This window comes from Narcine bancroftii, chromosome 5, assembly GCF_036971445.1.
Source record: "Narcine bancroftii isolate sNarBan1 chromosome 5, sNarBan1.hap1, whole genome shotgun sequence".
Classification (NCBI taxonomy): Eukaryota; Metazoa; Chordata; class Chondrichthyes; order Torpediniformes; family Narcinidae; genus Narcine; species Narcine bancroftii.
This window is the reverse complement of record NC_091473.1, coordinates 108,271,170-108,296,966: the sequence shown is the minus strand read 5'-3', so window position 1 is coordinate 108,296,966 and position 25,797 is coordinate 108,271,170. Positions and strand designations below refer to the sequence as shown.

The 25,797-nt window shown below is 42.7% G+C and overlaps 1 protein-coding gene and 1 long non-coding RNA gene across 2 annotated transcripts in view; both read right to left on the bottom strand.

The window, feature by feature from the left end:
* gpx7 (glutathione peroxidase 7) overlaps positions 1-24,842 on the bottom strand; it is a 31,795-nt gene extending 6,953 nt beyond the window's left edge. The window contains exons 1-2 of the mRNA XM_069938698.1: positions 24,624-24,842; positions 1,525-1,786 (exon numbers count right to left, since the gene is read on the bottom strand). Of these exons, the coding sequence (XP_069794799.1) occupies positions 1,525-1,786; positions 24,624-24,821 (460 nt within the window). The 5' untranslated portion in view covers positions 24,822-24,842. The remainder of the gene's footprint in view (positions 1-1,524; positions 1,787-24,623) is intronic.
* Positions 24,843-24,966: 124 nt separating this feature from the next.
* LOC138763846 (uncharacterized) overlaps positions 24,967-25,797 on the bottom strand; it is a 37,707-nt gene continuing 36,876 nt past the window's right edge. Inside the window, exon 5 of the long non-coding RNA XR_011357859.1 lies at positions 24,967-25,197. This is a non-coding gene — a long non-coding RNA (uncharacterized lncRNA). The remainder of the gene's footprint in view (positions 25,198-25,797) is intronic.

Sequence of the window (25,797 nt, the reverse complement as noted above, 5' to 3'; positions counted from 1 at the left end):
TCTCTTTAGTTACAGAGAGGTTACTTCTAGGCTTAATGTGCATTTTAAGGATTGTTCTTATAAAGTATAATAATGAGAATTACAATTATTATATTAAAATACCTCCTTAGTAATGCCTTAAATATTTTTTAGTGATAGTGAGTTTAAAAAAAAACAAATGGCCACTTGCTCAAAGTACTGGATGTTGCATTTTTTGTGGAAAGACCAGATTGTGTCTAATGCAAAAGAAAGAAAGCCTGGGGACATACCACTATTACTTTCTTCTTTCTTTGGCTTGGCTTCGCGGACGAAGATTTATGGAGGGGGTAAAAAGTCCACGTCAGCTGCAGGCTCGTTTGTGGCTGACAAGTCCGATGCGGGACAGGCAGACACGACTGCAGCGGTTGCAAGGGAAAATTGGTTGGTTGGGGTTGGGTGTTGGGTTTTTCCTCCTTTGCCTTTTGTCAGTGAGGTGGGCTCTGTGGTCTTCTTCAAAGGAGGTTGCTGCCCGCCAAACTGTGAGGCGCCAAGATGCACGGTTTGAGGCGTTATCAGCCCACTGGCGGTGGTCAATGTGGCAGGCACCAAGAGATTTCTTTAGGCAGTCCTTGTACCTTTTCTTTGGTGCACCTCTGTCACGGTGGCCAGTGGAGAGCTCGCCATATAATACGATCTTGGGAAGGCGATGGTCCTCCATTCTGGAGACGTGACCCATCCAGCGGAGCTGGATCTTCAGCAGCGTGCACTATTACTTTAATCAAGATGTAAAACACAGGACTTTGTTTCAGCAAAACAAAGAATGAATGTTTCAAGCTAAGCACAATTCCTGGAGGACCTCAGCAGGTCAGCCGCATCAGTGGGTGAAAAAAAAGTGGTCGATCGTTTAGACCGAACCCCTTCATCAAGACTAGGAATGTAGAGAGGAGAAGCGAGTGCAAAGAAGACAGGGGACTAGTGGGATTTGTGAACCAGGGAGAGGTGAAGCACGATGAACAGAGACAGTAGATTGGCAGATGCCTGACAAAAGTAGAGAGAGTGAAGAAACACAAAGGGGTCAGGTGGAGGAAGATGAGTCAGGATATAGTGGGTGATTAGAAGTCAAGGGTGACAGTCCTGAAATCTGATAAGAGAAGGTGGTAATGGTGGCAATAAAAAGAGATAGAACCAAAGGGGATGGGGGTTGGGAAAAAATTCAGTGAGAGATTACAAAACGCCCATAATAGAATAAAAAACAAAAAAATGTTGGAAATGCTTCCATTTCTCTTTCCACAAATACAGGTGACAGGATCAATATTTCAGATTGAAGATCATTCATCAAAACCGAAAAAGTGAGTAAACAAGTTTGTTTAACCATAAAAAAAACAGAGTATTAACAAAGATTTAGAAATCTTGGCTAGTTCAGACACACAAATAAGTTTTATGAGATATTCACTGAAAGTTTTGACAATTTCTCCTCAGAGAAAGAAATATACCTTTTGAATGTTGGAAATCAGTTGTTAATTTGTGTTGAGTTTTAAACTAAATTTTAGTACATCTCATTCTTACCTGTTAAATATTTGAATGCTGCATTTGCACCAGGGCCTTTGGCAATGATCTTACTGAACAGTGGGAAGGAAACTCCGTAAGTCTTGCGAACAAACTTCTCAATCTCCTGGTCAGTTCCAGGTTCTTGATTCCCAAATTGATTACAGGGGAAGCCAAGAACATTGAAATGCATTGGCCCCAGTTCCCGCTGCAATTGCTGGAGGTCTTTATAATTACTTTCTGTGAACCCACATTCACTTGCAACATTAATTGCTAATGAAACCTGCCGGAGAAGATCAGAAGAAGAATACACAACCACAGTTTAGGACTAGAAACAAAAGTTAAAAAGGCACACTGACATTTATATAAAACAAATTTCCTAACTGCAAACAAATAACAACCTATATCAGAAGTATTTAAACAAGATCCACATTGTATTTCATGATCATAAACCAAATTTGGAACACTCTTCAATAATGTCGAAACAATAAAATGAAGATTATTTAACAGCAAAGATAGTAAGGGGTTCTGCAGAAAGTCGCTGGCACCTTTTTTTCTTGGAATGGCATTGTGAAGAAAGCATGTCAGTGCCTCAGGAGTTTGCAGGGGTTTCATATGACATCAGAAACCCCGGCAAATTCCCACAGATATGTGATGGAAAGTGTGCTTCACAGACTGGTACGGGGACACTATTACCCCTGAGCAGAAAGCCTTACAAAAGGTGGTGGACACAGCCCAAGACATCAGAGGCAAAACCCTCCACAGCTTAGAGAAAACCTACAGGGAGCACTGCCTCCACTGCACCAGCAATCATCAAGGATCCACACCAGCTAGCACACTTTCTTGCTGCTACCATCAGGAAAGAGGTATATTGGCAAAATGTCCCTGACAGCAACTAAAAGTAATATATACTCCAATTTGGGTGTATAAGGAGTCAACTAACTGAGGACCACCTTCATAATTTGGCTGCATTTGAAGATTTTACATTGTTAACACTTCATTAGCTGATTGACCAGAGAACACATACATAAGAGAAGTGCAAAGAACCATGACCCCCTTATAAAAATTTTAAACGAATGGCCCCTTATTTCTAAATGGAAATATCTGCTTCTAGATTCTCTCACAGCAGGAAACATCCTCTCAGTGCCCACCCAGCCTGTAGAGACTCCATGGGATTTGATATATTTCAATCAAGTCCCCTCTCACTTCAAAACTCCAGCAGATACTAGCCTTAGTGATTCAACCTTCTCTCATACAACCTGCCCATTCCGGCTATCAGTCAGTCAGCTTCCAGCAGTTACATACCCCTTAACTAAAAAATCTGATATTGTACCTAGTATTCCTGATCTGGTCTCACTGAAGCATGAACTCCTTACTTTGGAATTCAGTTCCACTAACAATATCATTCCTAATATATACAATTATATATAAAATTTGCTATGGTTGATAATAAATGTTTCTGTGTTAATATTCCTAATATATACTTGCTGTGGCCTTTGAAAATTATGCACTAGGACACACAAATCTCACTGCAGATCAGACTTCACCAATCTCTCACCTTTTGGAAACCCTGCGTTACCAATGTTTCCAGATGGACAAAGGTTTTAATGTCATATTCTCATTAACATTCAGTTTAATTAACAAGCCAACAAAGAGAATTGTACCAAGATATTACTTATGTTTGCTGTCAGGGGCATTATGCCAACATGGTATGAGCACTGGTGTGCGTGGTACTGATTTACATAAAGTTTTCATTGTTACTAACAGCTGCTGCTTATGGTTTCCTGAACAGAAGCATGGGATTTATGCAGATCATACCAATTACTATAATTAAACTGATGTGTGACCAGATCATCTGTAGCTCCTGCTATCAATAGATTTGTATGGTTCAGAGCAGGCCATTATTTCCTTGTTACATTGGCAGTGTCTAGTCATCTGGACTCTTCATGCTGAGAAGTGACAATAGCGTTTATAGACTACATCCCATACAAAAGGTCACACTGTGCATTTCAGATTCACTTTATTGTCATTGTCTAGTAAAACTAGCAAAATCTCAGTATACAGTTACAAAAGCTGCCAAACATTACAGTAGTACACAATTAGTTACTAGAGTTTAGACATGGTGCAGTAAGTCAGGTTGCAATAAGATGTTAAAATGTCCATCATTCAGATGAAGAAGAACGCTTCCCCTAATCTCTGAGGCCACTGTGGATGCACATGCCACCATCCCAAGTCAGGTTCAGCAACTCCCCAATGAACTACATGCTATGTCAGGGAGAGTATACACCGCGCAGTCACAGTTCACGAAGCTTCCCGAACTCCGGCACTGGCTGCCACAAGGACCAGAACAAAGCAACCTCTATAGTCATCACAAGGCCAAGGGTAAAGCATCTCTGAATCTTTCAATTCTGGCACGACTCCGCAGCTCCCGGTCACACCCGGACGTCTCACCGGCTTTGTTGCACCACTTTTGTTCCTCATCCTTCGACACCAGAAACCCCAGCGAAGGCCATAAGAAATCTGAAAACCGCCGGCCACCATGACACAAGCAACTCGACCCTTCCACTAGGCCGCAACCGAAGCTCCATTTTCTATAGCGATTGAATCCTTCACAAATCCGCAGCATCCGCACGAATTGGCTCCTACTCAGCGCTTTCCCTGCATCGCACCACTCACTGCAGTCCAATGTCCAACTTCATTGAACCTAAAAGGTAGGTATGGCTCCAGCATCTATGTTTCATTTGCAGCAACTGTAGTTGAGATAAGCCACAGCAGGCCTGGTTCGCTCCGCCATCTTGAACATTTCAGTATTGGTGTGGCTACACGCCAAGCTCTGATTAAAGCAACAGTTTGAAATGGTAACATGACTGAAAAGAGATTTCTTATTATTTTATGTTTGAGGTTTAAAGTCACTTTTTGATTTGTAAGTGGACCAATTCAGATATAGTCGACTATTTAATAAAGTGTGTTGCCATCTCAGAATCTTAATAAATACCAACATGGTATAATGTCACAAAATTAACTTTAAAAACAAAATTAATATGTTTGAATAAAGCTATGGGAATTGATGAAAATTTGGGTGCTTTTAGCTGTCTGTAGTTTTTCTTGAGCTATAAAATGAGGATAGAGACGCATCTGTAATTTGCTCTCCCTTTTCCATCTGTTTCTAAGGCAACGATTCAGAAAGGAAAGATTGCAACATGCTCCTCATTTGTCTTGCATTGATCTAATGGGAGAATAGAAACCCATTACGACTGGGGAGGTTAATGGTGTTTTACTTGAATAATGGCATTTCTGGATTTGCAACTGCTCCAAATATCATTAAATATTGAGAATCTACAGAGTAAAATTTACAGTTATCAGTCCCAAATGGACATATGTGGCATCATGTTATTAGCCACCAGTTATATAATTTTTTTCTGATGCTCAGTTCTAGTAAAGTCAAATATTCAGTAAGGGAGCATTTAAAAAAAAATAAAATTCAAGTTTCTACCATAAATTACAAGGCTTCTTGAAAAGAGGGAAACTACTTAGTGATAAAGAATAAAATTAAACAAGCAAACAAAAATGATCAAGCGTGATTGCTTCTTCCCTCTGATTTTTTTCCCATTTTTTTAATGAACGTCCCTCTTATATTGATACCGAATTTCTGTGGATCAGTATCCCATTGTTTGGAAAATATGTTTGAAATTCAAAATCCAGCTATTTCCTGGAAATGGTGAATGATCCATGCTCATTATTCCCTGCACAATCCAGAGCAAATATCATCACACAAGATGTCAGGACAACCCTGGCCACAGGAATGTTTTGACAGCGGTTTAAAACACACCTTCAGGCTTAACCATGTATCAAAGACCTTAGTTTTGAAATTTCAGGGCAATACATCAGGTCAGGCAGCATCTGTAGAGGCAAAGGGAAGGTCAACATTTCAGGTTGAGACCCTGCATCAGGACTGAGAGAAGATGGCATGTATAATTATGAAAGAGAGGGAGAGATGATCTGTGGAACTCGGTGAGGTATGAGATGACAGGCAGATGCAGCCAAGTGAGGGACTGGGAGAATGGAGTTTTGAAATAGAGACTGGAGGGTAAGAAAGAGAAACACATGGGAAAAAAGGTAAATGGAGCTCGGTGGGGGAGGAGGGAAGAGGGGGACTGATGAGACAAAGGCTGGAACATGACAGTGAAAATAACACTTGGATCTACATGGAGGAAGAGATAGGAATGATTAGCAAAGGGAGAAGGAACCCTGGTGGATAAGTAGGTGGATGGGCAGATGTAACTAGGTGGGAGAGGGTAATGACTCTAGGTAATGGAATAGAAAATAATTAAAGGGAGAGAGAACCTTAGACTGGGAAGAGTGGGAAAGGAAAACAGGGATATACCTAAAAATAGGGTGGCCATTCCTAAAGGAGGACATGGTCATGGGTTACCATGTATATACAGTGTGTTTGCATTTGTTGTTTTATAAAAACCATTTAGATCATTTTTTTAAATTCCAAACACACACACACACATATATCTATCTATCTATACATATATATTTACACATGCATATACATATATATGCACATATATAACACATATACATACATATATATATGCATATATACATATTTATATATACATATGTACACATATACACATACATATATACATACATTTATACATACACATATTTATACATACATACACATAAATACATATATAATTACACATACATATATATATATGCACACACATATATACATACATATATATACATGCATATATATATATATACACATGCATATATATATACATACATATACATTTTTTTTTCTTTGGCTTGGCTTCACGGACGAAGATTTATGGAGGGGTATGTCCACGTCTGCTGCAGGCTCGTTGGTGACTGACATGTCCGATGCGGGACAGGCAGGCACGGTTGCAGCGGTTGCAAAGGAAAATTGGTTGGTTGGGGTTGGGTGTTGGGTTTTTCCTCCTTTGTCTTTTGTCAGTGAGGTGGGCTCTGCGGTCTTCTTCAAAGGAGGTTGCTGCCCGCCGAACTGTGAGGCACCAAGATGCACGGTTTGAGGCGATATCAGCCCACTGGCGGTGGTCAATGTGGCAGGCACCAAGAGATTTCTTTAGGCAGTCCTTGTACCTCTTCTTTGGTGCACCTCTGTCACGGTGGCCAGTGGAGAGCTCGCCATATAACACGATCTTGGGAAGGCGACGGTCCTCCATTCTGGAGACGTGACCTACCCAGCACAGTTGGATCTTCAGCAGCATGGATTCGATGCATATACAAATACATACACATACATATATACATACACATACATATATGCACATACATATATATATACATACATACAGATATACATACATACATATATACATACATACATATATATTCATACACACACATATATATATACATACATATATATACATACATACATATATACATACATACATATATACATACATACATATATATACACACACGCATACACATATATACACACATGCATACATATATACACACACATATATATGCATACATACAAATATACATTTGCATACATGGATACACACACATATACATATATATATGTGTGTGTGTGTGTGTGTGTGTGTGTGTGTGTGTGTGTGTGTGTGTGTGTGTGTGTGTGTGTGTGTGTGTGTGTGTGTGTGTGTGTGTGTGTGTGTGTGTGTGTCCTCCTTTTTGAATGGTCACCCTACCTGTAGAGTAGGTGCCACAGATATTTAAATAACATCAGGTCTTCAGGCATCAGATCTCTAGCTGTTCTCCAACTTTGATTCTGCATATTCAAACTCAGAAGTCAAAAACTTGCTGAAAATCATAATGTGAATGGACATCACTTCCTCAGTTAATTATTTCATCTAGGAGAAATGATTCTCTTCAAAGTCTTTTGAACAGCTGTGCAACTGATACAAGAGTGCCCCCTCATGGAAAGTATACACAAGTCAACCAGAACACACAACTAAACCTCACATTTCTAAAACATTTTTAACGTAGAAAATTATTAAAATATGCTTTACATTTTCAAAAAACAAATTAAACTGGCAGATTTAAAGAACACGAAGGAGGAATGAGTGGCAGAGGGCTTTTAGGAAAGAATTCTAGATCTTAGGCCTTCAGTGCCCGAAGGCATGGCTGCCAATGGTGCGGCACATTCTTGGATGAGGAAGAACCATCACTGGAAAATGTACAGAGATTGGAAGCCCAAGATCATGGAGGGATTTGAGAATAATAATATGAATTTTAATATGAACACCTTGTTTAACCAGGAATCAATGCCAGGCAGCACAGAGAAGTTTGAGTAAGTGGTGTAAATTGAAACAGCAGAAGTTTCAGTGATGGAATGCTAAAATGTTTTCTGCACAAAGACCTTAGATGGAAAGAACTTACATTTAACATCCTCACAATGTACTGTTCCCAGCAGAGCAAACAAATTTCTTCTGTTAAATAAGTGAGCAGCCTGTTTGCAAAGTGTCTTTACATTTAAAGTTGAGTGAGATGCAGCTAAAAGCAGGATTTCCATCTTTGCAGTAATTTAAAAAAAAACTCATTTAAATTATTGAATTGAAACCAAAGGTCTTAATTCAAATCACCTTCAGACTTAATGGATGCGCTAGACAAATTTCCTTAGATATATCCAGGTTTCATTCTTTTAAAAAATGTGAACCAAAACATAGAAAGCCCTCTGAATTTTCTGACCTCAGAGGATTGCTTCAGTGAAACAAAAATACTTGCTAAGGACTAAAAGCAAATAGCTGGGGATAGGCTTAAACTTGCCACGGCATTGATTAAATGTCAAAAAATGTTTCCAGAAGTCAATCCAAAGTTTCCACACTACTCATTATTCCAACAAGCCAAAACTAATGTTACTGCCCTACTCTCCTCCTGTTGCTCTGTAGCTCTCTCCTTTAAATGTTTATCAACTTGCCCTGAAAAGTTGTAATGGAGTCTGCCTTCACCATTCCTTTCAGCAAATAGTTCTTTGGGAATAATTTTGCATTGACAATAGTGCAGCAGGCCGAACAACCACACGGTTAGACAGGCCAAATCACCGCCCCAGTCGTCCAGCACAAGATGGCGCAGGCCCCCCTTCCTTTTGGAGAAGCCCGCAGTTGGTGACATGCATTGCCCGAGGGGCAGCGCAACTTCCATGTTGCATGCCGCTGCACAGAGAGTGACGCCACGACGCGCTGACGTCACTTCCTAAGACCAGCATGCCCTTCACAGGAAGTGGGTGGTCTCCTCAAGCAGCACGAGGAATTTGAAATAAAGTTCAGTTACTGGTTCACCTTGTATCATGTGGACATCTCTAATTTCGGTAGCACTGCCATTAGCAAACCTTACAGTGGTGACCCTGATTGTTCCAATCTCTTTGGAATCCGCCTCGAACGCAACAAAATGCAGGATGCTACTATCGCTACAGACACAACAGCTGCGACCAATGCTGCGGGCGTGCATTTGCCGTTCTTCTGGCAAATCAGTCCAGGAATTGGTTACAACTGGCTGAGTCACATTTCCAGATCAGAGGCATTGTCTCAGAGGACACCAAGTTCTGGCACATCGTCAGTGTCCTGGACGCCACTACTGCAACAAAAGTAAGCTCCTTCGTGGAAAATCCTCCTATGGAACACAAGTACGAACAATTCCGGCGTTTTCCCCTTGATTCCCTCAAACTCATCCAGCATGAGCGTGCCATCTGCATCCTGAATATGCAAGGCCTGGGCGATAGGAACCCCTCCGAGCTCATGCATGAAATGGTGGCCTTAGCAGACAGACATACAAACTGTTTCTTCAAGGCCCTGTTCCTCTGGAGGTTACCGGTGCACGTTTCCTCGGCAATATCTGATATGGATTTCAGCACCCCATACCTGGTAGCCAAGGAAACAGACTTTTCCACACCTAGCAACAGACCTCCATACATGTATAACTGATCTATGCCGTTGGCACTGCCAGTTCAGCGCCCCCCCCCAAACCGGGCCCCCAGCAGTAGCTGCGGCCCAGCCACAACATAACGTGTGTTTAGACAAATGATGCGATTACTGTTTCTACCACTGCAGATGGGGTGTAATGCCCAGCAGTGTGTCCCTCCATGCTCAGACCCCAATGCCAAGTCAAACGCAGTGAAGGGAAATGGACAGGCCGGCCGCCGATAATGGCCTTGATGGTTGGCACACATAAAGGCCAACTCTAACTCAGGGACCAGCGAACAAAGAGGGATTTCATAATCAACACAGGTGCAGAGATAAGCTTTATTCCGTTGATGTGTTTCGAACTCAAACACAATCCCAAGGGCCTTTCCCTACAGGCAGCCAACGGTTCCTCCATTCCGAGTTTCCGTATCTGCCTGATCAAAATCCACACTGCGGACATGGTTTTCCACTGGAAGTGTACAATTGCATCTGTGGGATAAGCAGCATCCCACAGTAGATTTCCTCCGGGCACACAAGCTTCTGGTGGACATGAACAGTTGACAATTAGGTCAATGCTACCACACTCCCATCATACCCCTTCACTCAACGGAAACATTTCTTTTTGCCATTAGGAATCCATGCTCTGGACAATAACGAATATGCCCTCCTACTGGCCAAGTACACATCACTGTTGGCACCCAAGTTCCACGACATTAAATCAGCACATGGCGTGGAGCACCACATTGAGACCAGCAGGCTCTCAGTGTATGCATGAGCATAGCGCTTCCCGCAGGTGCAGCCCTGGAGAAGCCAAAGGCTGTGACCAGGTTCTTAAAAAGACAGTACATTTTTTATTCAAGAGGCCATTTTAAGAAAGCAGCACAAGAGACACAAAGTGTGACACATCAATTTCAAACACACATGCCATCACTGAACTTCCGAAACTGAACTTTGAACTGCCTTCCCAGAATTGAGCCTTGAGCTTGGGACATTCCATACAGCGATATATTTGCGCAAAGATAAAGTTAGAAAATTGTATATAAATTTAGATAAGTTAGTTAAATTAGATACATTGTAATATAATTGAGAATTAATAATTAAAAATATAATTTTAAACATAACACAATCTGAGCTAATCTTTATTACTGCTGTTGTATATGCAACAAAATTGGGGGATCGTCTGGGATCACACCAAATTGGGAGCCAAGTGATCAATTAATTGTCAATTTTATTGATTGATTAGAATTCTTTTAAGCCAAATTAAGGGCTTGTGTGTGGAACAATAGTAGTAATGAACATTGACAAATTTTTGGGATTGCCCACCTGTGTAGATTTACAGAGGGCGAAAAAGGATGAGTTGTTGATTATCGCAGAAAAGATGGAACTTGCGGTTGTAAAACCAGCGATGAAAAAGGCAGTGATCCAGAAAATGTTAGATAACTATTATGTAGTGAAAGGGAAGTTTGGAGAGGAGAAGGTAAAACAATTTCTCCAGAGTGAATCCCATGAGCAGCGATCACCAGGGGAATAAATCGAATTAGAAAAATTTTGATTGGAGAGAAAACAAAAGCAGTTTGAGCTAGACTTAGAAAAACTTTAGGTTTCCAGATGAGGAAGCCAGGAGACAAAGGCAGTCTGAGTTAGAAAAACTTCAATTAGAGAACCTTATAGCTGCAGTGAGGCAAAGGAGATTTGAGGAAGGATTGGAACCATGACAGGAATCCGCTGACGTAACAAGAGAGCATGTTGTAACCCACAGGGTTAAGCTCGTGCTAAGTGGAGCCTTCCAAAGGGTTAAATTTGTGCCCAGTAAAACCTTCCTCATGGATAATGTGGAATGTCCACCTAAGTCAGAAAACACAGCAAGTAGTGCTAGGGGTAAATATGAAGGAAAGCAAGAAAAGAAAAACCCTTCTGGTCTCCTGTGCTACTATTGAAGGAAACCTGATCATGTGATTGCAAATTGTCCCACATTAAGGAGATAGAGAGAAAAGGAGGCAGCACCAGTTGCCTGTATTCAAAAAGTTGAAAAACCTGGAAACCATCCTAAAGCTTGCGTGTCTTACCATTCTAAGGCCTGCATGCCTCACCAATCTAAGGCCTATGTGTCTCAACCATCCTAAAGCCTGTGAGCCTCACCATTCTAAAGCCTGTGTGTCTCACCATTGTTACAAGCCCAAAAGACCCCAAAACCCAGCAGCAATAGACATTCACCAAGACAAGTGGCTTTCAAAACAAAAGTTATTTTTAATCAACTTCAAATATGAAAATAGAATCAAACTTTAACTTAACTCTATTCTTATACTAAACTCTAACCCAAATTACCCCCTTCTAATTCTAAGCGGATGTGTAAAACATAACATAACATAACAATTACAGCACGGAAACAGGCCATTAGGCCCTTCTAGTCCGCACCGAACCAAACACCCCTTTCTAGTCCCACCTCCCTGCACAATGCCCATAACCCTCCATCTTCTTCTCATCCATATACCTGTCCAACCTTTTCTTAAATAATACAATTGACTCCGCCGCCACTATTTCTCCCGGAAGATGATTCCACACAGCTACCACTCTCTGAGTAAAGAAGTTCCCCCTCATGTTACCTCTAAACCTCTGCCCCTTAATTCTTAACTCATGTCCTCTTGTTTTAATCTTTCCTCCTCTTAACGGAAATAGTCTATCCACATCCATTCTGTCTATCCCTTTCATAATCTTAAATACTTCTATCAAATCCCCTCTCAACCTTCTACGCTCCAAAGAATAAAGACCCAATCTGTCCAATCTCTCCCCATACTCCAGATGCTTAAACCCAGGCAACATTCTGGTAAACCTTCTCTACACTCTCTCCACTCTGTTTATATCCTTCCTATAATTAGGCGACCAGAACTGCACACAGAACTCCAAATTAGGCCGCACCAACGTCTTATACAATCTCAACATCACCTCCCAACTCCTATATTCCATGCAATGATTGATAAAGGCCAGCATACTAAAAGCCTTCTTCACCACCCTATTCACGTGAGTTTCTACCTTCAGGGAACGATGTACCGTTACTCCTAAATCTTTCTGCTCTTCTGTATTCCTCAATGCTCTCCCATTTACCACATATGTCCTATTCTGATTCTTACCAAAATGAAGCACCTCACACTTATCAGCATTAAATTCCATCTGCCATTTTTCAGCCCACTTTTCTAAGCAGCCCAAATCCCTCTGCAATCCTTGAAAACCTTCTTCATTATCCACTATTCCACCTATCTTAGTATCGTCTGCATATTTACTAATCCAATTCACCACCCCATCATCTAGATCATTAATGTATATAACGAACAACAATGGGCCCAATACAGATCCTTGAGGCACACCACTGGTCACCGGCCTCCAACCTGACAGACAATTATCCACTACCACTCTCTGGCCTCTCCCTTTCAGCCAATGTTCAATCCATTTGACTATCTTAAAATTTATACCTAAAGACTGCACCTTCCTAACTAACCTTCCATGTGGTACTTTATCGAAGGCCTTACTGAAGTCCATATAGACAACATCCACTGCGCTACCCTCATCCACATTCCTAGTCACCTCTTCAAAAAATTCAATCAGATTGGTCAAACATGACCTTCCTCCCACAAATCCATGTTGAGTGCTCCTGATCAGACCCTGTCTATCCAGATGTTTATAAGTACTATCTCTAAGAATTTTCTCCATTAATTTACCTACCACAGACGTCAAACTTACAGGCCGATAGTTGCCAGGCTTCCTCCTTGAACCCTTTTTAAATAACGGAACCACATGTGCAATGCGCCAATCCTCCGGCACTATCCCCATATCTAATGTGTATATAAATTCAAGAAAAGTTCTTTGGTTCACAGTTCAATCTCACTTCTCCTTCTTCCAAGTTCTCTGGTTGCAGGCAATCACCATACTGTGCACAGAATTTAACATGTATAAAGTTCACCAGGCTTGGTGCTTGAAAGGTAAATATTTACCGTTCAGGAAGGTTCTTGTAGGATTTGCAGAGAGAGATATTTGTGGCTCCAGGATGTCCACAACTGACTTACGACCATTAGTCTCCTCAATGTCTTGCTGATTAAACTTGCCTCATCAGGGTTTTTCAGATGGTAACCTCTTTCTTTCAGGTTACAACAGAGCAGAGAAATATCAGACAGATAGCACTTCCAGCCATCCACTCCTTTTGGAACTTTTCATCAGTTCTTCCTGGATTGCACTGTTCAGTGTCCCACACACACTGACTGAGAGAGCTTGTCCTCTATCTCTCTCTCCAACTGAAATTCCAAAAAGAGCATGTGACTCATGTCCTGCAAAACCCCCACCTTCTCCAGCAAACAACAGGAGTTCTTTCTTCTTAAGTTGTTATCTTAGGTAAACAATCTAGAATTGATCTTTCTGTGAGCACTTTGCTCACTGATAGACAGCATGACTCCAGCAAGACAATGGTCAAGCATTTTATGACGTTAGTTCAATTAACACCTACTTGTAAAAGGTGCTTATGTTCTCCAAAAGATCTTGCAATGTGAATTCTTCAGTCTTTCAAATAAAAACTGTTTTAAAATGTGTGTATGTTACCTACTCTAAATCTTATAAATTCTCCCCAAATATTAATATTGTTACACCATTCTAAGGCCTGTGTGTCTCAACCATTCTAAAGCCTGTGTGACACATCAATTTCAAACTCACCTGCCATCACTGAACTTCCAAAACTGAACTTTAAACTGCCTTCCCAGAATTCAACCTTGAGCTGTAGTGGTTTGGGACATTCCACCAGACACCGACATATTCGCGCAAAGATGAAGTTACATAATTTAGATAAATTAGATTACATGTGTAGTGAACTGGGATTCACTAGAAGTGTGCTGTACTAACAACTGGTCCTGCCTCCTGGCTCCTCCCCTGGGGCCAAGATATAACCCTGGTTTCCCTGCCTAAACCCAGAACCCCTCTGAAGCCTATTTGTGAACCCTACCTGTGTTATAAGCTAATGAAAGCTTTTATCTATGCCACAATTTTATTATCTTACAAACAAGGATGGAGGTGTTGCTCAAGCGCAGTATGCTGCTAATAGACCTCCCAGTCCCAGATGCAGCTGAGGAGTTTGCATATTGGCTAGACTGCTTCCTACCTGAACACAACCAGGGACGTCTTCCACCCAGACGAGCTCCAGAGGTCGGCGCTCATCTCAAGGGTAGGGACAAAGGGGTACGTAATCGTCTAAGACTACCCGATGTACGATACTGCCATCAAGGCGTTGAAGGTCCGATACATGAAGGCCCCAAACGAGGTCCTAGTGAAGTACCCGGAGAGTCAATTGATGACTACCACTATCTGTGGATGTTGGCTAAGAAGTGCAGGTATGAGGCTGCTTCGGGCCGCATCTGGGGAGATGAACAGATCTGGGACATTTTGTTCACAGGGGTCCACTCAAGGTACGTGAGGCAGCGACTGCTCAAGATGGGAAGGAAGGACCTCGCTAGCCAAGTCGAGCTGGTCAAATCACTGGAACAGGCTAGTCTTGAGAACAAAGGCCCCAAAGCCAGCGAACTCGATCTCTTGGGTGAGCACCTTCAAGGACCAGCTACTCCCCCTACGGCGGCTCCTGCTCTAACAGCTGCCACTTCCTGAGTCCGGAAGTGCTTACTCTGCAGCAAGGGACAGCACCCCCATGACCGCTGCCCGGCCAAAGACTCAGCGTGCTCCAGCTGCGGGACGGAGGGACATTGGGCGAGGGTCTGCCGTGTGAAGAGAGTTCCGGGGAAGTCCACGGCCTAGATCAGATTCCAGCACCAAGCCGTCTGCCCCAGACTCGCCTGAGATTGCCTGCTGCGCAACCCACCACCTCCGGAAACAGCACAAAAAGGCTCAGCGGCCATCCTGCAGCGACCTGACTTCGAATTTGGCACCATCATCGTCAGAGGAGGAAGGAGGGTGGCCATCTTTCTGCATCACAAGGTCGACACCATCTTACCTGAACTCGTCAACTCAGGACGGAGGGGGCCATTCGAGGGAAGAACACAGCGTTTCCTGCAACCTGGCATCGCTGGTCCTCAACCAGAACAGACCTCACCAGCTCAGCAACTTGATGGTGACGATGAAGGTAAACAGACATTCAACCAAGATCCTGATAGACACAGGCTCCACAGAAAAATTCATAGAACACACAGACTGTGCAAAAATATAACTTAAAAATGAATCCATCTAATTACTGAATCTTCCTAGCATCCCAGTCCCATTCGGCACGTGTACAGAAACATTGTATAGTTCATCTGTCATTTGAGGGAGGGGAATTTTGTAAATTTCGTGTGTACATTTTAGATGAATTGTGTGCTCCAGTATTGTTGGGTCTGGACTTCCTGTGTCACTTTGAAAGCGTGACCTTGGAATTTTCTGGTCCCCTTCCTCCAGTAACGGTTCAGAATGGAGGGCCCTCAAAATCAGGACCCACTTGCAGCCTCTCCACGCTGAACATCGACCCCCCCCCCCCACCCTCTGTTCCCAAACCTGTCTGCCAACTGTAAGTCCATCACCACCAAGAGCAGGAGGTACAGCGCGGCAGTGTCTGCTGGAGATGGGGATCATCAAACCCAGCACCAGCCGGTGGAGTACGCAAGTGGTGGTAGTAAAGGGGAAAACAAGTCCAGGTTAGTGATTGACTATAGTCAAACAATTAACAGATACACATTCCTGGATGCACACCCCCTCCCTCACATTTCGGATATGGTGAATGATATTGAGCAATATCGGATCTATTCGACCATCGACCTGAAAGCTGCCTATTACGAGCTGCCAATCCATTCCAAGGACTGCCTATAGACTGCATTTGAGGCTAACAGTCGACTTTATTAATTCCAGTGGGTCCCTTTCAGTATTACCAATGGGGTGTCTACTTTCCAGCGGCAGATAGACAGGATGATGGACAAGTATGGGTTGAAAGCTACCTTCCCCTACCTCAAAAATGTCACCATTTGTGGCCACATCATGGAAGACCACAACCCCAATCTTCAGAGTTTTCTTCATACGGCGAGATCCCTGAATCTCACCTACAATCCGATAGGACTACATGACTGGCTATCCTTGGCGATGTAGAGAATGGGGTCATCAGCCCAGACCCTGATAGGATGCGCCCCCTGTCAGAGTTTCCCCTATCCAGGACAACAAAGAGTTTGAGGAGATGCCTGGGGCTTTTCTCATATTACGCCCAGTGGGTCCCTCGATACACCAACAAGGTTCATCCCCTGTTAAAGGCCGCAACTTTCCCCTTTTGGCTAAAGCCCAGGTGACTTTTAATTACCTCTGAAGTTACATTGTGAAAGCCGTCATACATGCAGTAGACAAGAATGTACCTTTCCAAGGGGAAAGTGACAGTTCAGAGTAGCCCTGACCGCCACCCTCAATCAGGCAGGCAAGCTGGTTGCCTTTTTCGCACGGACACTTCAAGGCCACAATCTCCAGAATCCGTCTGTGAAAAAGGAGGCTCAGGCCATTGTAGAAGCCGTAAGGCACTGGAGGAACTACCTGGCTGGTAGAAGAATCACGCTCCTCTGTTGCATCATGTTCAGCAACGCCAAGAGGGGAAAAATCAAGAATGACAAAATTGCTAGGTGGAAGATCAAACTCTCCACCTACAGTTTTGACATCACCTACTGGCCAGGGACCCTTAACGACCCTCCAGATGACTTGTCCAGCGGATGCTATGCATGCACCAGTCAACCACAGACCATACACAATGAACTCTGCCATCCAGGATCACCCACATGGCTCATTTTGTCAATAGAAGATGTCAGGGAAATGACCAGGTCATGCCAGGTCTGCGCAGAGTGCAAGCCGCACTTTTTTCACCTCGCGAAAGTGTACCTGATTAAGTCATCCAGGCCCTTCGAATGGCTCAGCATTGATTTTAAGGGACCTCTCCCCTCCACAAACAGAAACATCTACTTTCTCTCAGTCATCAATGAGTACTCCTGCTTACCGTTCACCATCCCATGCCCAGACACATCCGCCTCGTCCGTTATGAAGGTCCTAGACTCCATTTTCGCCCTGTTCTGATATTGCGGCTATATTCATAGTGTGACAGATTATAGATACGTTTTTGGGAGATAAAATGGCGCATGTTTTTTTTAGTGTAGGTCACATACAAACACTTGAAAACAGATCTTATTTAAAATACTGGAGCTCGACTTATGCTAGACAGGCCAGCTCCAAGGGCCTTTGCCAAAGCTTTGGAGAGTGCCCAAGAGACTTCACTAATGGATTGTTGTTTACAAAAAGGCAAAGATAAAAGAACTCATCGGAGCCACAGGCTGTCTAAGAGGTTCATGTGATCTTGCAAACAGAGAGAGAAAAACAGGCTTTTTCTCTGAGAAAAAAGAGAATTCAGTTGTGCAGTTCTACAGACAGCAGCAGCAGCGAGGACTGGAACAGGAGTGTTTAGTGTTTAGCTCAGCCTGGCCAAAGCCCTTGTGGTCCACGCAAGAGGAGAGGACTGGCTGCCTAATGTTTCACTTGAAATAAGAGAAACAAAAAGGAACTCTGTGGTGACCTGAAAGAAAGAGGTTATCATCTGGAGAACCCTGATGGGGCAAATTTATTCAGCAAGACACTGAAGTGGCTGGTTACAAGGAATCAGTTGTGGGTATCCAGCGAACAACAAATCTCTCTCTGAAAACCGACAAGAACCTTCCTGAGCGGTAACCATTTACCTTTCAAGCACCAAAGCCTGGTGAATTTCATACATGTTAAATGTATAAGAATTTCCTACAATCAGTGATCTTGGAAGAATGAGAAGTGAGATTGGACTGTGAATCAAAGAACTTTTCTGAATTTATACACACATTACATAAACTTGAGCTTAGAATTCGAAGGGAGTTAAGTTAGGTTAATTAAGTTAATAGTGATATGTTAAAAGTGTGATTCTGTTTTCATGTTTAAAGGTAATTAAAGGCAACTTTTGTTTAAATAACCATTTGTCTTGGTGAATACCTATTGCTGCTGGGTTTATGGATCCTCTGGGCTCATAACAATAGTGACCAGGGTCAGCCTTCAAGAGCGATGAGCTGTGTCAGTACCTGCTGGTGAGGGGCATTACATCTACCAGGACTACCAGTTACAACCCCCGGGGGATCGGGCAGGTTGAAAAAGAGAACACATGATCTGGAAGGCTTCTCCTGTAGCAGAAAGGCTTTCCAGAATCACGCTGGCAGGATGTCCTCCCCATCGTGCTCCACACAATTCGGTCACTATTCTGCACTACGACCAATGCTATTCCTCATGAGTTCATGTTTACATTCGACAGAAGGTCGGCATCAGGGACTACACCCCCAGCCTGGCTCATTAGTCCTGGTCCGGTCCTTCTCAAGAAGCACATGAGGAGAAGCAAGACCGACCCCCTGGTGGAAAAGGTGAAATTGCTCCATGCCAACCCCATGTATGCCTACGTGGAGTAGCCGGACGTCTCTATCAGGGACCTGGCACCCCCTGGAACAGAGGATCTGTTGCCTCAGGTGCCCCATGAGCTACTGAGCTTTTTCTCCCCACCCTGGCCCAGGGCCTCAGGGGACCTGGTTCAGGAGGAGAGTGAACCCCCCTCTATCATTGAGCCAGAGCCCCAGCCCAGTACCCTTCTGTCACAAGCGGACCAGAAGATTCGAGGAGTCCAAGCCCCCTCGGTGATAAGGTGTTCCACCAGGATCTCCAGACCCTTGGACTACCTGAATTTGTAAAGTACTGTAAATATTTATCTTCTGTGTCTACTATCAGCTTCTGATCCTTGTTCTCTTCATCCACAGAAGGGGTGAATGTAGTGAACTAGGATTCACTAGAAGTGTGCTGTACTGATGACTGGTCCCGCCTCCCAGCTCCTCCCCCTGTAGCCTGTATGTCACCCTGGTTTCCCGCCTCAACCCAGAACCCCTCTGAAGCCTGTTCATGAACCCTACCTGTGTTGTAAGCTAATAAAAGCATTTGTTCACCCTCCAGTCAAGTGTGAACGTGCTATATAATTGTTGCTTAATAATTTAAAATATTATTTTAAATACAACACCATCTGGGCTAATTTTTATCGTGGCTGCCTGGTACATAACAGTTGGAACTAACAACATCAAAAGGAACATGAAAGGCTCTCCTTAAGAAGAAGAAATTAACTTAAAAAGTTTGATCTCCCAAAACTGTGATAGATCATAATAGTTAATACAAGGATAAAAGTTAGGATGCAAAGCCAAGATTTCTTTCCTGTAAAGCACAAGCACTAGTACTAGAAGAAGCTGGACTGATGGGGCAGGCTTTTCCCAAATAACATTCTAAAAATAAATAATAGGGATTTGGGAAATGCTTTAAGCTGGCAAGTTGGGAGTTGTGGAGAAATATTCACAAAACAAGCCTAAACATAAAGGGGAAAGATAAACTCTGTGCACAATAAGCTAAAACAGGGGACAAAAATGGATTAGATTTACCCCAGGATGTTGATGGTCATATCATTGAACATTAAAGGTAGGTGGTTAGTCTCTTTCTTGTAAATGGCATATTTATATGACAAAAACAGCATTTACCACTTACCATCCGTGTTTGAATGTGGGTCAGCTTGTGCTCCGTGCAAGTCAACAAAGCAGCAAGTTTGCCGAGTAGTTGAGAAAGGCAGTGAGCTTTGTGCTGCAATCAGTGAACATCCTTACTTCTGACTTTAGATCAGTAGTTCTCACATACCACTTTAAATAATCCCTATGCCATCGGTGCTCTGTGATTAATAAGGGATTGCTTAAGGTGGTATGTGAGTGGAAGGGATGGTTGAGAATCACTTCTCTAGACCCAAATGTTACTGAAATATTTTGCTTGAGAAAAATTGTCATTGGCCCATTTCCTTTGGAGTTATGAAACCATGCACATAACGAGTCAATTGTACAATTAAAAAAGTGGTTTTCAAACATTTTCTTTCCACCCACATACCACCTTAAGCAATCCCTTACTAATCATAGACCACCTATGGCATAGGGAATACTTATGTGAGGTTGTGGTATGTGAGTGGAAAGTGTTGAGAACCTCTGCTTTAGATAGAAGGAAAATTATTGATGAAGGAGATGAAGATGGTTGAGAAACTCCTGCAGCAATATATTTGGACTGGGATGATTGACTCCCAATAACCACAACCATTTTCCTGTGTACAAGGAATGACTCCCAACATTGGAATATTTTCCCCTTCGTATTCATTCAGTTTAGTTTTGTCAAATTTCTCTTGATGTCAAGGGCAGTCATTTCTCACTTCAATTGTGCAGTTAATGTTCCTAATTTCAAGGTTTTACAGAAATAGAAGGATGGAAAAAAGGTAGATCAAATAACTGATCATATCACAGTAAAGGTGTGTTAAGTAAAGAACAGGTGACAGAACTGATGAGTTAAAATTATGGAAGAGATGTTATGCTACTAACTGTAAGTAGTCGATCACAATCTGAGCTATATACGTACCCTTGGGAAGTTGCCAAAGAACTCAAGATGGGAGCCAAGATGCTGCGGGTAACTGTGAGGCTTTAATATTAATATTGTTTATTTATTATATTCTTCTTTGGCTTGGCTTCGCAGACGAAGATTTATGGAGGGGGTAAAAAGTCCACGTCAGCTGCAGGCTCGTTTGTGGCTGACAAGTCCGATGCGGGACAGGCAGACACGGTTGCAGCGGTTGCAGGGGAAAATTGGTTGGTTGGGATTGGGTGTTGGGTTTTTCCTCCTTTGCCTTTTGTCAGTGAGGTGGGCTCTGCGGTCTTCTTCAAAGGAGGTTGCTGCCCGCCAAACTGTGAGGCGCCAAGATGCACGGTTTGAGGCGTTATCAGCCCACTGGCGGTGGTCAATGTGGCAGGCACCAAGAGATTTCTTTAGGCAGTCCTTGTACCTTTTCTTTGGTGCACCTCTGTCACGGTGGCCAGTGGAGAGCTCGCCATATAACACGATCTTGGGAAGGCGATGGTCCTCCATTCTGGAGACGTGACCCATCCAGCGCAGCTGGATCTTCAGCAGCGTGGACTCGATGCTGTCGACCTCTGCCATCTCGAGTACTTCGACGTTAGGGATGAAAGCGCTCCAATGGATGTTGAGGATGGAGCGGAGACAACGCTGGTGGAAGCGTTCTAGGAGCCATAGGTGGTGCCGGTAGAGGACCCATGATTTGGAGCCGAACAGGAGTGTGGGTATGACAACGGCTCTGTATACGCTTATCTTTGTGAGGTTTTTCAGTTGGTTGTTTTTCCAGACTCCTTTGTGTAGTCTTCCAAAGGCGCAATTTGCCTTGGCGAGTCTGTTGTCTATCTCATTGTCGATCCTTGCATCTGATGAAATGGTGCAGCCGAGATAGGTAAACTGGTGGACCGTTTTGAGTTTTGTGTGCCCGATGGAGATGTGGGGGGGCTGGTAGTCATGGTGGGGAGCTGGCTGATGGAGGACCTCAGTTTTCTTCAGGCTGACTTCCAGGCCAAACATTTTGGCAGTTTCCGCAAAGCAGGACGTCAAGCGCTGAAGAGCTGGCTCTGAATGGGCAACTAAAGCGGCATCGTCTGCAAAGAGTAGTTCACGGACAAGTTTCTCTTGTGTCTTGGTGTGAGCTTGCAGGCGCCTCAGATTGAAGAGACTGCCATCCGTGCGGTACCGGATGTAAACAGCGTCTTCATTGTTGGGGTCTTTCATGGCTTGGTTCAGCATCATGCTGAAGAAGATTGAAAAGAGGGTTGGTGCGAGAACACAGCCTTGCTTCACGCCATTGTTAATGGAGAAGGGTTCAGAGAGCTCATTGCTGTATCTGACCCGACCTTGTTGGTTTTCGTGCAGTTGGATAAGTCCATTTTAACTTTGTAAAATGTCATTACTGAAATTTAAGACTGGGTTTCTCATTTCATACTGTGTGCAAAAAGCTGTCATGTTATAATCACACTTCCACAGGGGAATCTTTATCTTGATATTAACTCTCTTTTATTCCATATAATTAAGAGTTGAATGAACACAGTTGGAACCTTGAATCTTGTTTTAACAAGCTAATTCAAAGTACGCTCCCTGAGGTCAATCTTAAGACTGCCTTTGTAAATTTGGTTCATTTAATTCACATTAAGATCTAAGCTATCCAAAATTATGGTGCTAATCTTTTATTAGAAATACTATAATTTTTTGATTTATAATACATTCTAGTGTTACTATTGTGGGGTGGGTTATAGATTACCTTCACCTGTCATATTTTCTCTTTTTACTAATAGCACTCAAATCGATTCTACATCTTTCTTTTGCCTAAACTGATTCTACAACCCAAGTGTTACAATGGAAGGCAAGGTTTGTTATAATGCAATCCTCATAATATAACAAATACCAAGATAAATGTAGAAAGAACAAAGAAAGTCTTTTAAAAAGGGACAATGAAGGATGAAAATACATTAACAGCAAGGACAAATGAGAAACCAAACTGCATGCACAAAAGTAAAGAGCAGGGCTGTTTACAGATCAAAAGAAGTTGAGGGCATGGTGAGGTGCTAAATGAGGTTTTTCCACCAAGGAAGAGGATAATGTCAATGTTATAATACAGGCAGAGGTCAAAGTAATACAGTATTAGAAAAGCATGAAATTAGATGAAAGCAAAAACTTAAAAATTGGTCTTCCTCAGATGAGGAGATTCACTCCAGATCAATCAATCCAGAAAGAGCAAAGCAAAGATGGAAGCTCGAAAGGATCCAAGTATATTTTTCTAATACCACTTGGATGCATATGAACTTGCCTTAAAAATTTCATCTTTTTTGCTGCCTCAGGAATTCCAACTAATTTTACAGCTCATCAAGTACTTCTGAAGAATAGGTATTTTAACATATATTATTTTTGTAGATATATATAAAAAAGATATTCAATTCAGGAATGAAAGATCAGTTAGCTGGTAAAAGTTTGAAGTCATGACAATAATGAGTTGAAATATATAATAGACAAAGAAGGACAAGTGGCTCAGTGCCAGAACAACAACCTCTCTTTCAATATGAGCAAAGGAGCTGGTCATAGACTTTCTGAAGAGGGGTGGAGCTCACTCTGCTGTCCACATTAACAATGTTGAGGTGCAGATAATAGGCAGCTTTAAGGAGTAAACATCTCCAGTGACCTATCCCATTCCACCCACATTGCACCAGCATCTCTTCTTCCTCACAAGCCTGAAGAAATTTGCCATGTCCCCGAATGCATCATTGTGAGAATTGTGAGGACAATCCAAATAATCACCCCTTCCTCCTTTGACACAATCTGTACTATTTTCTATCTTGGAAAACCATCCAATATATAAAAAGCTTATCACACACTCTTTATATCTTTCTCATTGGGAAGAAGATTCACAGGTATGAATAAAAACACAATGGTGGAGAAACTCACCTATTAATAATGGAGAATAAAATATGATTTACTGGTGTAAAAAAAAAGTTTATTTCCTGCTATTATCAAGTTGCTGTTGTTCTGTATTAACTAATATCTCCCCCTAACTGCACTTCTGTATTATAATTTACTTTCTGTACTAAAAACGAGATATCTAGCTAGACTCCTCATAAAGCAAACTTTCTCATTGCACATGTGACAATAAATTTGAACTTCAACTTGGAAAAAAAAACTAGATGAAATTTTTAGAATGCATTGCTTGCCTGAAGGAGATTCTGTTAGGAGTTTCAAAATATAAAATGGAGTAAAATTGTTCTGGTTTTGGTGGAACTACCTGATTCATTCTGCAAATGATCAGCAGAATGGCCCCCTCGAAATGGTTGAACGTTTGAGCAAGATATCGCGAAGTGATGTTGGTCGACCCGCATCATTTGCAAAAATCGATTGTCTGAATGCATCAGTGACTTAAATAACTAGGAAACTGTAACTACGAAGAGGAGTTGCTTTTCAGGGTTTTATAGGATAACTCTAACTTTTCTGGTGGGAAGTAAACAAGTTTAGGAAGAATTGTTAAATTTTCCATTGAGGATGCCACGTATACAGTTGGGAGTCCTCAAACGGGACTCCCTGATCCCCAACCTATCCATAAAAAAAATACAGCAAACACTGATTTTTCAACTGGAGCACCTAGTTTGAAGATCATTTAGGTTAGTGGTGTATAACCTTCATGTTTCATAATTGGTAACTGCACAGCCGATCGCCGTCCCAGTTAATCACAGCGTGCAGTTGCTATACTGTACTTACCGACCCTCTGTACTTTTCCAGTGAAATTAACTTGCCTCTGATGTTTACTCCCTTAAAAGTATAAAAATCTTTGTTCTTTTCTTCGGAGGGGAGAACGAGAAAGAAAACCACCATAACTACGGCGAGAAACATTGTTGCGAACAATAAAAGAACCCTTAATTTGGGGGAAATCCGTGGTTTCAAAACGGATTCCTGCATCACTAGATGCTACGAGATAGATCACTTGCAGGGCCGTAAAACCACCAGTCACTGCCTCCAATTAGAGCCGACCATGCTGCAAACTGGTCGCAAAAAGCACAGAATGCAGGACTAATTAATGTTCGCCAGTCTTTTCACTTATTTTTGCTTTATTTCTCTTCTTTCCCGTGCTCTGAAAGGGAAAGGAAGATCGGGAACTGTTGCTCTGGTCGAAAAGAAAATGCCTTTTTCACTGCCTGGAAGTCAAACACGAAAGTCTGCAGGCCCCGTGGTTGAAGTAGTTTGTCGTTGCTCCTCCAATTTGCAGGCGGTCTTGTTTGGACAGTACAGTACAAGTCTTGGTGGCAACTTTCCGGACCGATTTGTGATGATGTGCCTGTAAAAATAGGCATTATAAAGATGAGTTGACTGACTGTGTTAAGGTCAATTCCAGACTGGAAGAGAATTTTGGAGTGCCTGTTTCAAAAATGTTTTTAAAAAGACTACACAAAAGAGTCTGAAAAAACAACCAACTGAAAAACCTCACAAAGATAAGCGTATACAGAGCCGTTGTCATACCCACACTCCTGTTCGGCTCCGAATCATGGGTCCTCTACCGGCATCACCTACGGCTCCTAGAACGCTTCCACCAGCGTTGTCTCCGCTCCATCCTCAACATTCATTGGAGCGCTTTCATCCCTAACGTCGAAGTACTCGAGATGGCAGAGGCCGACAGCATCGAGTCCATGCTGCTGAAGATCCAGCTGCGCTGGGTGGGTCACGTCTCCAGAATGGAGGACCATCACCTTCCCAAGATCGTGTTATATGGCGAGCTCTCCACTGGCCACCATGACAGAGGTGCACCAAAGAAAAGGTACAAGGACTGCCTAAAGAAATCTCTTGGTGCCTGCCACATTGACCACCGCCAGTGGGCTGATATCGCCTCAAACCGTGCATCTTGGCGCCTCACAGTTTGGCGGGCAGCAACCTCCTTTGA